The sequence below is a fragment of the Heptranchias perlo genome, chromosome 36, assembly GCF_035084215.1.
Source record: "Heptranchias perlo isolate sHepPer1 chromosome 36, sHepPer1.hap1, whole genome shotgun sequence".
NCBI classification, from domain to species: Eukaryota; Metazoa; Chordata; class Chondrichthyes; order Hexanchiformes; family Hexanchidae; genus Heptranchias; species Heptranchias perlo.
This window is the reverse complement of record NC_090360.1, coordinates 17,388,346-17,402,163: the sequence shown is the minus strand read 5'-3', so window position 1 is coordinate 17,402,163 and position 13,818 is coordinate 17,388,346. Positions and strand designations below refer to the sequence as shown.

General features: G+C 42.8%; 1 protein-coding gene across 1 annotated transcript in view; it reads left to right on the top strand.

Moving 5' to 3' along the window:
• Positions 1 to 13,818, top strand: part of LOC137303925 (A disintegrin and metalloproteinase with thrombospondin motifs 3) — a 153,866-nt gene that overhangs the window by 80,049 nt on the left and 59,999 nt on the right. The window contains exon 4 of the mRNA XM_067972336.1: positions 5,073 to 5,156. Within this exon, the coding sequence (XP_067828437.1) occupies positions 5,073 to 5,156 (84 nt within the window). The remainder of the gene's footprint in view (positions 1 to 5,072; positions 5,157 to 13,818) is intronic.

The window sequence follows — 13,818 nt, the reverse complement described above, 5'->3', positions numbered from 1 at the left end:
CGGTGCCACCGGGAACATTGCCGACGTCTCTCAGTCGTCTGCACAAAACAGCCCTGTAAATACACCTACACCCACTCTGCAGTGACACAATGGTTGACATCGGTTGTGGGTCTTCATGGTGATCCTCAGGAAAGGGCATTATTGCACAAACCAGACAAGATTTGCAAAGACGCGGCAGTGGTGGTGACAATATAATATGTAATGTGAGTTGATCAGAAATCAAATGTAGTTAAAAACCATGACAAACCCTCAAACACCCTTGTGCATCCCCTTCATGCTCACGACACGTTTGCCTTACGCTTCCTACTACACATATGTGATGCATGCCCTGTGGCTGCAGCACAGGTAGTGGCAGGTTGGGTGAGGCTGACCGTGAAAGAGATGCATGAGAGGGTGAGTATGAGACAGAGCCAGGAGATTGTATGAGGATTGGGATGAGTACTGGCGAGGTGAGTAAGTGCAGGTAAGATGAGGATGAACTTTGAGTGGGTGTGAGGAGTGATGCGATAGAGTAGCGTTGGCAGTGCAGAAGGAGATGTGGGGTGGGGGCAGTGATGTGGCAGATGGAGTGTACTCACTTTGGCTGACCTACTTAGGTCATTGAAGCATCTCCTGCACTGTATGCAGGTGCGTGATATGTTGGTGGAGCTGGTGACCTCCTCTGCCACCTCGAGCCAGGCCTTCGTGGTGGCAGAGTCAGGCCACTTCCTACCGTCTGCCGGGGAGAAGATCTCTGTCCTCACCCCATCCAGTAGGACCTGGAGTGAGGCATCATTAAACCTGGGAGCAGCCTTCCCCTGGGGCTGCTCCATGTTATAATTTTGGCTCCTTGCTGCAGCATCAGTCAGTGGGGGACTGCCCCTTTAAATAGAGCTCCTCCAGCTGACAGCCTATGATGCAGGTGTGCAGTCCGCCCGCTGCGCAGCTTTCCAGCGCAAAACCCGGAAGCCAAGGTAAGTGCCTTCAATTCGGCTGCGATCGCGTGCGGAGCACCCCGAATTCACTGGGTGTGTTACCCACGCGCCCAGTCGTCCCCCTCCTGCCAACCCGCCTCCCTCCTAAAATCGACCCCAAAGTGTCTGCAAAGGGATATTGACGGGTTAAGCAAATGAGCAAAAATTTGGTAGGTGGAATATAATGTGGGAAAATGTGAAGTCATCCACTTTGGGAGGAAAAATAAAAAAGCAAAATATTATTTGAATGGAGAAATACTACAAAATGCTGCGGTACAGAGGGATCTGGGTGTCCTCGTACATGAAACACAAGAAGTCACCATATGGGTGCAGCAGGTAATCCGGAAGGCAAACGGAATATTGGCCTTTATTTCTAGGGGGATGGAGTATAAAAGCAGGGAAGTCATGCTACAACTGTACAGGGTGCTGGTGAGACCACACCTGGAGTACTGCGTACAGCTCTGGTGCCCTTATTTAAGGGAGGACACAATTGCTTTGGAGGCAGTTCAGAGAAGATTCACTGGGTTGATTCCGGGTATGGAAGGGTTGTCTTATGAGGAAAGATTGAATAGGTTGGGTCTATACTCATTGGAGTTTGGAAGAATGAGAGGAGATCTTCTTGAAACTTACAAGATTCTGAGGGGACTCAATAGGGTAGATGCTCAGAGCATGTTACTCCTCATGGAGGAATCTAAAATTAGGGGGCATTGTCTCAGAATAAGGGGTCGCCCGTTTAAGACAGAAATGAGGAGGAATTTCTTCTCCCAGAGGGTCGTGAATCTTTGGAATTCTTTACCCCAAAAAGCTGTGGAGGCTGAGTCATTGAATACATTCAAGGCTGAGTTAGACAAATTTTTGATCAGCAAGGGAGTCAAAGGATATGGGGAAAGTGGAGTTGAGGTAAAAATCAGATCAGCCATAATCTCATTAAATGGTGGATCAGGCTCGAGGGGCCGAATGGCCAACTCCTGCTCCTATCTCTTATGGTCTTTTCACACAATCTTCCACCATTTCTAATTTAAGCTACCAAATAAAAACTAATTTTCAATTACACGCAATATAACTAGCTGGAAATTAGGTCCTTGATCTCGATAAAACTACAATGTGGCAATACTGCCATTGTAATGCAGAAAATGTGTGTTCATCTGAAAAATCCAGGAAACCATAATTTACCAAACAAGAAGTCGAATTAATCACGGAAGTTGTTCTGAAGAGAGGTCTTTGGAATTGTATGAATCCACCAAACCCTGGAGCATGGGAAGAAGATGTTGAACAGTTGAATAAGATCTATTGTAATGAAAGAACCTGTGAGGATACCAAAAAAATTTGGTGCTATCAAGATGGCTGGCAAAATTTCTCATTTACGTCCCTGAGGAGGAATTTGTATCCTGTGACCACTGATGGCTGGAGAGGAGAGAGTGATGGAACTTTTTAAGCAGGGAATCTTTGGAGAAAGTGATGGAACATTTTAAGCAGGGGATCTTTGGAAAGAGTGGTGGACCTTTTTAAACAGGGCATCGTTGGAGAGAGTTGGTGGCAGTGCTGATTCTGGTGAGTTTCTCTGACTATGTATGAAGCACAAATGACAAAGCATGTTGCCCAGTACATAGCAAATGAAATCCTATGTTTGAATATTCCTTAACATTAATAATGAAAACAGTATATATATTTACTAATCTGCCTTGCATGCACATGACAAATATACTGTAGCTATATAAACTTGTAAGCTTATAATATAATTCTCAAGGACTTCATTATCTCTCTTTGTAGATTAACCTGGACAATCTTAAATTCCAAGAGCACAAAATACAACTGATGCATCATAGAATCATATAACGAAGAAGGCGGCCATTTGGCCCATCGTGCCTGTGCTGCACTCTGAAAGAGCTACCAATTAATCCCGCTCCCGTGCTCTTTCCCCATAGCCCTGCAGATTTTTCCTTTTCAAGTATATATCCAATTCCCTTTTGAAAGTTACCGTAGAGAACCTTTACAGGCATAATGATGGCGTGCACTAGAATCAGCACATGAGAATATGCAGCACCATAAGTACAATTTACATCATCTTCACCCCCAACAAGTGCACTGATCGGTATCTGAGGATGTGATGTGAACATTGGAGGAAGTAGATGCAGGTGTTATAATCCAAGGTGATGAAGGCTATGCCTAATGGGAGATGATATGTTGCTACATGATTTCTGAGGCGCATTAGGATTAGAGCACCAGTGTTGCCAATAGGTGTATTTAACTTGTAGGTACTAACACACTATAGAAAAAAATCACATTTAAACCAGTTTAATGTTGTGGGATGCATTTCTTTGATGCTGTTAATTCATCACCTCTAGTTGCTCTCATCACTATTTACAGATGTATAACCACCAGTTCTGCACCCTAACGTAATATAGTTTAAAATGCTCTTCCCAGAAACAGTCCTACTTTGAAAGGGCAAAACCTGCAGTTAGGCTGCTGTGTCTTTCACAATTTAGGTGGCCTTGGTACAAAGATTGTGTTTGTCTACCATTATGCTTTACTGAAATCCTAGTGATACCTCTGAGCATGCATTGATATACATTATGCAGCTAATCACTTTTTTAAATTCATTCATGGGATGTGGATGTCGCTGACATGGTCAGTATTTATTGCCCATCCCTAATTGCCCTTGAGAAGGTGGTTGTGAGCCACCGCCTTGAACCGCTGCAGTCTGTGTGGTGAAGGTTCTCCCACAGTGCTACTTCAAGCATCTATGATCTACATTCCACATTTGCATCATTAATGTGTAAAATCTTGGTCACTCATCATGCAACAGATACAAGGCGGCATAGCTGAATTGCATGGTATATTACAATACTCCTTTAGAGGCCGCCACACCTCTTTGAATTTTAATGTAACTGGTGCTGGTCTGCAATCCACTTTGAGTATTAGATTAGCAATGGGCTGCATTCTTTGGTACTTAGGATTACTGGACCTTCAGGATGACATCCCTATTGGTCTAGGCTAGGTGGATATCTGCACTGAGGCTAGAGAAAACTTTGGCACTGTTATAAGTTTAGGGGCTTGATAGTCTTTTGGATACACCAGTGCTGTCATTTGCATAAATGGTCTGAGCATCTCAGGTTTAGAAGTGGTTAGATTTGAGCACCCTTCTAGCATTTGAGTTGATGTATTGTACAGTTTGAATTATTTTCACGTGGTAAATAAAACTCATGTTCCTTACTCCAGAACTGTATCTCCATGTTTTTATATCTGCAAGTCATAGGTTGCGGTTTTCTTTTATGGGTGGGTTGTTGAATCTGACGAGATCATAATTTAAGAGTGCTATTAGAATATTGTTTAAGTGTCTTACAAGGAACTTCAGACTGTTGACTAGCAGTACAAAAAATGGATGATCAGGATTTTTAGGAATCCAGTAGACCTATTTAGACTTACACCATATGTATTCTATTTAATGATAGTCAAGGAACAATTGATGACAGGTATTGGCTTTTTAATTCCTTTACTACCAGTGGCAAGTGTACTTATTACACTGGTTGTTAAAATCAGTGTCATTTGGGGGTCAGCAGTGAATGAGTTCAACGTTGATTTACAATTCTAGGTGTATTGACCAGTGAAATAGAGGCAGGATTAGCTTGCCACTAGATATCGTTTGACTTGACAGCGTATTCCTAGTTTTCCCCAACTTTAATTTTACAGATGGTCATGTATGAAGTACAATGTTAGAAAACTCAAAAGTAACTTTTCACAGATCTCCAAACCACAACACAATAATGCCTTTTTAATAAAAAAACAGATTGCTTAATTAATAACCTGCTCATTAAGTCAAATGGCAAAAATTGCATGTTTCAAAACTATGCATTTCTGAAATTTTGTTAACTGGCTGTTAATTACAGAGAAAAACTGTCATTGTCCTGTTTCCCAGTTTTGATTTCCCCAATATTAATTGCTTGGGTAAAAAGAGAAAATTTGTAAAAGTAAAGCCTCAACGAGGAAATGTCAGAAAAAGGCTGGAATATGTACGTCCTTGAAGTCAAGACACGTCTGTATGTAGCAGCTTACCCAATAGGAGCACGTTTACTTCAATATACTTGCTGAGTTTGAGACGGTTTGGTTTTGTTGTTACAGGTTGATGAAATCTACCATGATGAATCATTGGGTACCCACATCAACATAGTTTTGGTCAGGATGATTATGGTAGGCTACAGACAGGTGAGTCAGTGTCAACATAAAACTTTATTTAAAGGTAGAGTTCTCCAACTTACTAGTTGCTGGATATTAATTGGAACTGTTGATCACTTATTTACAAAACATTTATTTACCAAAACAGATTACACCATTTTTAAATGAATTATAACGTGTTATGGGAGAGAGGTTTTAGAGTATTATATGAACTGAGCCATCTACTTGTATTGGTAGGGCATGATGTATAGACTGAGGAGACCTAAAGAGAGGAGGAATGGAGCAAATTAATGCCGTTTTCTTTCATTTAAATCGTTTCATGCAACATATATAGATTAGTAAAAGAATTCACATTTGCATGTTTTTTAAAAATTCACGAGTTTTTTTTAATTCATTCACTGGATATGTGCATAGCTGGCAAGACCAGCATTTGTTTCCCATTCCTAGTTGCCCTAAGAAGGTGGTAGTGGGCAGCCTTCTTGAACCGCTGCAGTCCGTATGGTGAAGGTATCTCACAATATTGTTAGGTAGGGAGTTCCAGGATTTTGACCCAGCGACAATGAAGGAACAGAGATATATGTCCAAGTCAGAATGGTGTGCGACTTGGAAGCAATGGTGTTCCCATGCACCTGCTGCCCTTGTCCTTCTATTGTAAACAATTTTACAACACCAAGTTATAGTCCAACAATTTTATTTGAAATTCACAAGCTTTCGGAGGCTTTCTCCTTCCTCAGGTGAATGTTGTGGAATTTCAAAAGCTTGTGAATTTCAAATAAAATTGTTGGACTATAACTTGGTGTTGTAAAATTGTTTACAATTGTCAACCCCAGTCCATCACTGGCATCTCCACATCTTGTCCTTCTAGGTAGTGGAGGTTGTGGGTTTGGGAGGTGCTGCTGAAAAAGCCTTGGCGAGTTTCTGCAGTGCATCCTGTAGATAGTACGCACTGCAGCCACGGTAAAGCGATGATGGATGGAGTGAATGTTTAAGCTCAAATCAGATTTGTATATGTTAAGTGGATTTGATCATATAATGGCCTAGATTTCCTTCAACAGACAGTAACAAGTCATTGTCTGCAGTAAATCTGCCAACCTACCACTCTGGACTAAAATATTCAAATATTCTGGCAGTGCGCCATGTATATTTTGGTGCTAAGTGCAAGAATCAGATCAGATTGCAAAAAATTCTTTCTTGGAGCACCCTTTCCCCATATGCCTTGCTAATGACATGTGCCGGAGCGGTGACAGACCATTTCCATTTGTATTAAATCTTGTCTGTATAGTGTGCTTCTTATCGGTCTTATCTCCACTGACCAGTGGAAAATGATCAGCCTGATAGTTCCTGCCCATAATTACCCTAATACACCCTTTCATCAGCAACAGATTAATGCAGGCATTAGTTAACATTCCCACAAAGTCGATATTGGTTAATTGGGCAGTATTCTAACCACTACAAGGAACATCTAGGACAACTTTTTAAAGCTTCCAAATTATAACAGATAGCTGTCTTGCAGTTTCTGAAATTAGTGTGTCCATATACATGAATTTCCTCCAGTGATCTACCTTTACTGCACATAAGAGTAATGTATACACTCCATGTAAGCATTTTTTGGTGAGATGTTAATGTCAATAAAACATTTGCAGCAATGACTAGTACATTTAAACACTTTGATGTACCACTGATGCAGTAGCTTCGGGAGATGCATGTCTATAATTATTCCATTTCTTTGAACTTCTTTCACAACACTTTAAACTGACCTTTGTAAACATCTTGCTGCACACTGAAGATGTATCTACTTTAAAATTGACACAAAATTGTATTTCAAGGTAGCCACAGACAAAATAGCTTTGGGGTGTTCTTGTGCATGCCTATAAAAACCTCAAATAAGTTCAACTCTGCCAGACGTGTGCTGTGCGTTATGCATTTTTATTGGCAAACATCAGAGTTAGCACAAAAAAAGTTTCCTTTGCTCCAGCTGTCCAACACTTCTCTGAAATTTATTGTCAATATAAAACTTTCACCTTCTGATAGTTCCAATTGTTTCGTAACAATTTTAGTTGTTAACTAAAGAGACATTGGGCCGATCTTGCTGGTAAAAAGCACGTTGTTATTAATGTGCAAATCGGTCAGCAAGTTCAGGGGATTAAGAGATACGCTGTGAGTTGTGAATCTCCAGAATTTGCTGGTCAATTTATGCTGCTCCGCCGTTTGCTTCGCACAAACGACATCTCGTCTTTGGCCTCCCCGTTATTTTTAAGAACTAGCTAGATTTACACATTCATTGCCCATTAAACTCGTCACAGGAAGTTAAGTCTGGTAATTAATAATGTAAGTACCTTTTTAACAAGTGATAATTATTAATGCAGTGCCAATCAAACCTCCCTGGCCCAGAAATTGAACAATTTAAACTGTGAATTCTCATTCCTTCAGGTGGTAAATTGTTCTTGGAGATTTCAAAAATGTCAAATTTTAAATGTTTAAATTTTCTCTTAATTTTCCTTTATCTTTTTTTTTCTCTCTCTTAATCCAACCTTTCTTTCCCTCTCTTTATTTCTCTCAATACTTGATTTGACTCTAATTCACCCTCCTTCTCAGTTGTTCCTTTGTTTATTTCTCAATCCTTAAATCTCATTGGCTAAGGAGATACACTGTTGGTCCCATCGTTCACTGAGGTCCCAGATGCCCTGTTGCTCTCGCTGCCTCATTATCAGCTCGCACTTCCAGCAAGTTATGACGCAAAAAAAATTTTGAGCTGAAGGGTGCAGAGCATGCCGCAAGATACCCTGCTCTAGCAAGACCCGGCCCATTTTTGCAAGAACTCCCTCATCCCCTTTATGTCTCCTAAAGTCTCATGATACACATCCCCAATGACTTTCTTCCCTCTAAGCAACATTTTTCACCAGTTCTAATTAGTTTTTCTTAGCTTCACCATCATTTTTTAAGGCTATTTTTATATTATTAAAAAAGTCTAAATATTTTCCACAAAGAATACACCAAGAGTTCAGTCCCTACACTGAACCACCAAGCTCCACGTGGCCTCAAATGCATACATAAACTCCATCACTAAACGTAGACTTATGAAATCAACTTGTGGTTGTATTCCGCTTGTGCTGTACAAAAATATAAACCATAGTGTAAACCAAGCCGGCACAGGTCGATTGCCTTTCTGTGCAGAATGTCAACCTGTATCTTAATTATTTGGTAATTGACTAAACCCGTGTGCATATTTTATATATCAGTTTTCAAATCTGTTTATTTTCACATTACTTATTAGAATACAATGAATTTGTTAACCTGCCAATTATACTGAAACATTCTCACATTAGGAAGAATTCAGATTTCTATTTTGCATCTCCATTGAGGGGATGTGGGTCCAACCATGCAGTTCCATGTGCAATGAGTTCCTAGCCAACACTGTCTGTAGGAAAATTAAAAGGTGCAGATATCACACACTTAATGTATTCAAGAAGGAGATAGATATATTTCTTAATGCTAAAGGGATCAAGAGGTATGGGGAAAAAGCAGGAACAGGGTACTGAGTTAGACAATCAGCCATGATCATTTTGAATGGCAGAGCAGGCCCGAAGGGCCAAATGGCCTACTCTTGCTCCTATTTTCTATGTTTTCTATGTTACTTCAAATGGAACAGCTTTGTCAGAAGCCTGGGGACTGACTACAAGCTCTCCATTTGATTTTGGGAAGTGACTATGGTGTGGAGGAACCCTGGGAGGAGGAGCAAGTAAGAAACAAAATGATTGAGACATAAACTAAAACTAATAAGTCCTGAGTATTAGAAAAGCAAGGATTTCATTTTTTTAAAAATCTCAATTAATTCGTACTTTCTCAGGATCCATCCCTCATGGGTGCTTGGTTGCCAATACCTCGTGCATTAGACTGTACACCACGAAATCATTTCAGAACCATCAAGCAGAATTATCCACCCTGACAGTGGGAAGAAAATTTCTACGGATAAGCTATTGGTGGTTCTTGGAGCTTTTATAGCAGTTATATTTTTGTTTTTAGATACAAGACACTTTGAGCCCATTTGAACTTTTTTACTCACTGGTCTCTGACATGCTTTCCAAAAAATTTGCAGACTGGTTATGATTCAGTGGACAGGATACTTGGACTTAATGGTTTCGGGACATGTAATTAGCCCTTCTTGAACATTTCCTGCTACATTGATACCTCTCTCAAGGAATGGGTTGTTCATTTCTGAGGATAGTGAACCCAGGGTGTATGATCCCAGTCACAAATTGGTTACACATAAGCTGACTCCACTGGGCAATGCAGCAAACGCTGCTGTTCTTTCATGCCCATTACTGAGCTGCAACTATTGATGGTCTTTCATTCTCTTCAAATGGAATGTTGATCCTGAGGGAGTCTGACAATCCTGTACTTGCTAAGGAAAACTTGGTTGTTGGGTTTGCAAGAGGTGAACATCAAGTGACCTGTAGCTCTTCTTCCCATCTAAACATGGTTCCTCTCAGACCCGCTGCGTGGAGACTCAGCTTTTGAAAGGTGTAGGGGTGCCAGCTGATGACTTTTAGGCTCAGCGATAGACATTCTTTCAGCATCCAAAATATTTTTCCACTCCAAAGGCATTTAGTAGCAAAAGGCTATTTGATTTCTGGTTCCAGGATAATCACTTTATTTCCATAAACTCTGAGAAAAGAATGAAGATAAAAGAAGATTATCAGAATATCAGTGTCTTGAGCAGAACTCCTTTGAAGTTCATCTGATGCCTTTTCCAGCTTGCCATACCTCTGTAGAAAGGAATATCCCATGGTGTAGAGGTTTATGAGAAGTTCTGGTGTTTTGTCAGACACTCGATACTAGCATCTGATCATAATCCTGTTCTCCACACATGTATGTGTACTCCATCATCATGTGTCATTATGTTTTTTCAGTCTCAAAACAGTCATGCTGCTGGCTCTGGTTCCTACATGTTAAGTCAGTGAGCTTTAAGCTATATAATGAATGAGCTATATTTTCTTTGGCACTCGGATAAAGCTATCTATAGACCACATTCAGATTATTGCCTAAAATTGTTTTCAGTATCATCTCTCGCAAGAGATTATGTTACTGAAACTAAACCACTGCCACATCCTTTGAAGGTCAAGTGCAGATTTCACAGGGGCCATATTTCTAGTGTTCTCGGATACACTATGTCAGTAGGATTAAAAATATTTGTGTAACTCTCTGCAATCAAATTAAACAAATAATTCCAAACAGCCCACCTAAATTTATGGCACTACTTTGGTATCATCTAGAAAATAAATAAAGGAAGTTGGATAACTCACCTTCGTCATCTAACACCTCCCATCATTCTTTGAATGTAGTTTTCCTTAAAATATGGTCTGCTAATAATTCAAAATTATTTTTTGTGCTTAAAAAAAAAATCATGTTGTCCAGTAATTCAAATGAAGCAATATAAACAATAATGAATAGAAGGAACGTAGTGCTATTTAAAAAAAAAAATCAGATTATTAGATCATTCAAATTAAGTGACTTTGAATTGACCAGAAACTTAACTGGACTAGCCACGTAAATACTGTGGCTACAAGAGCAGGTCAGAGGCGCAGGGTATTCTGTGGCGAGTGACTCACCTCCTGACTCCCCAAAGCCTTTCCACCATCTACAAGGCACAAGTCAGGAATGCAATGGAATACTCTCCACTTGCCTGGATGAGTGCAGCTGCAACAACACTCAAGAAGCTCGACACCATCCAGCACAAAGCAGCCCGCTTGATTGGCACCCCATCCACCACCCTAAACATTCACTCCTTTCACCACCAGCGCACCGTGGCCGCAGTGTGTACCATCCACCGGATGCACTGCAGCAACTTGCCAAGGCTTCTTCGACAGCACCGCCCAAACCTGCGACCTCTACCACCTAGAAGGACAAGGGCAGCAGGCACGTGGGAACAACAACACCACCTGCACGTTCCCCTCCAAGTCACACACCATCCCGACTTGGAAATATATCGCCATTCCTTCGTCGTCGCTGGATCAAAATCCTGGAACTCCCTACCTAACAGCACTGTGGGAGAACCTTCATCACACGGACTGCAGCGCTTCAAGAAGGCAGCTCACCACCACCTTCTCGAGGGCAATTAAGGATGGGCAATAAATGCCGGCCTTACCATCCCATGAACGAATTTTTTTTAAAAGTAGACTGTATACAATTTGTGCCTTTCTACTCATTCACTAATTTAGAGTGTGTGGAGCTTATTTAACACATTGTAATGTTGTTATTCCTTTGCTGTGTAAGCATGATTTACTCTACAGCTGCCTTCATTGAAAAGATATGAGAACAGTTCTGAAGCTATGGCTCTTATTCAGCAGAAAATAGGGAAAAGCCCCGTGATTTTCCCATTGCAAGCTACGGCTGTGATTGTACTATGCTATCTGTTTGCCATAGGTAGCTATAAGTTGCAGCTAGTGGTGCCTGATTTGTAGTGCCTGCTAGAACTGCACTCTTGCGGCCAGTAGTGAACATACACGCTTACAGGCAATTGCACACATCCTCCAATTGTAGATGCCAAATTTTGATTTGTTTTGAGATTGTGGACAGAAGCATCCATTTTATCAAAACACTGCCAGACTTCTTACACCTGGCATGACACTACACTCAAGTTATACTCCTTATGGTGTCATACCCAAGGAGTGTGAGACGGTCTTCTCAAGGGAGGGTGTCACACAATTGGGTTCCACAGTCAGATTAGGACTTGACTCTGGATTTATACTGTTTTGATTTTCGTGTCCCCACAAAGTGGAAACCATTTTGCTTCAATGCAGTGTTGACAGTATAACTGCATCCTGTAATCTCCTCTCTTTCTCCCCGTCCCCAACAGTCCATTGGATGATAGACCTACGTAATAATACTCGAAATGTCCCTATACCATTAACTACAGTCCACATACCATGGCTGAGGTGGTATATGCAACTGAATCACAGGGATTTCTGACCCTTTCAGAGTTTGCAAGTAGGAGTCATATAGGGCCCGATATTAGGAGGGAGGCGGGTCGGCAGCGGGGGGGTCGACTGGGCGCGTGGGTAACGCGCCCAGTGAATTCGGGGTGCTCCGCTCGCGATAGCAGCCTAATTGAAGGTACTTACGCGTGCTTCTGGGTTTCCCATTCCAGACCTGCGCAGCGGGCGCACTGCGCACCCGCATCACAGGCTGTCAGCAGGTGGGGCCCTATTTAAAGGGGCAATCCTCCAATGCTCCTCCTGCAAAGAACCAATTTTGGAGTATAGAGCAGGCCAGAGGCAAGGCTGCTCCAAGGTTCTCTGACTCCTCACTCCTTGTGCTGCTCAATTGGGTGAGGAGGAGGAGGGAACTTTTTTTTTTCCATCGGATGGGAGGAGGTGTCCTCCCTCAGCCACCAAGAAGGCCAGGCTGGAGGTGGCCGAGGAGGTCAGCAGCAGCGGCAATGTGTGCAGAACCTGGGTCCAGTGCAGGAAGCGCTTTAATGACCTAACCAGGTCAGCCAAAGTGAGTACACTTACGCATTCTCCCACACTCCGTCTTTCACATCACCTCCACCACCACACAACTCCTTCTGCACTGCCACCACTCCTCACATCCACTCAACCATCATCCTCACCCTGCCTGCACTTACTCACCGCCCCAGTTCCCATTCGAACACTACCACGCAATCCAATCCTCATACAATCTCATGCTATGTCTCACATGCACCCTCCCATGCATCTCCCTCACGCTCACACCAATGCATGCAGCGGGTCACCATGCAACCATCACTTAATCACGCCTCTGTGTTTTGCCTTGATAGGAGAAGAGATGCCACAATGCCCGGGAGAGGGCAAGGACCGGAGGGGGCCCGCCACACCAAGTGGTCTTAACACACGCGGAGCAGCAGGCACTAGAAATAAGCCGGACGCTGGAGTACCTGTCCGTGGCGGACGCCGAGACTGGGAATGCACAAGCGGCTGGTGACAGAAATCTAACACTCAGCACTCGTGATAGAGAATGATCTTAGCATCACTTGGCATCTGCAGCACCTCAACATCTGTCCACATGCTTAATATTGCTTTCTGTTCTCTCACAGGGCCATCTGCAAGCACCATGACTGCGGAGGGTGATTCCTTAGAGGACCTGCCGGCCTCTGAGGGTGCATCGTTACACCTGAGCCAGCCATCCACCAGTGCGGATACACACACCTCGATGGGTCCCCGTCCTCACTTAGTTGGGCTTGCACATGGTGAGTCACCACGCACATGTGAGCACAAGCAGACCCTGGTGGCAGGGGCAGCCGTACAGAGTCCACTTCGGTGGGAGCACTCTTCTTCATGCTCTGCTCAGCTGGACCCAGATGCTGAACCCTGGGGGCCAGCCACGAAAAGGAGAGTCATCGAGGGCCAGCAGCACATTGCCGAGGTACGGGAACAGTTGGCACGCGCACTCTCCACAATCGCTCAAAGGATGGAGGAGTCCAACTCCTGCATGAGTGGGATGGTGGCACAGGTACAGGAGGGTATCTCCGAGATAATGTCACAGGGACGTGAAGGCATCTCTGAGATAGTGTCGCAGGTAGGTGCGGGAATGTCTGCAATGGAGGAAAGGCTAGCCTCCATCGAGCTTCAAGCACGGCTCAACAATGAGTCCATTCAGGCCCTAACAACGGCCGTTCGGATTCAGGGTGAGCAACATTCTGCCGCCTTAAACA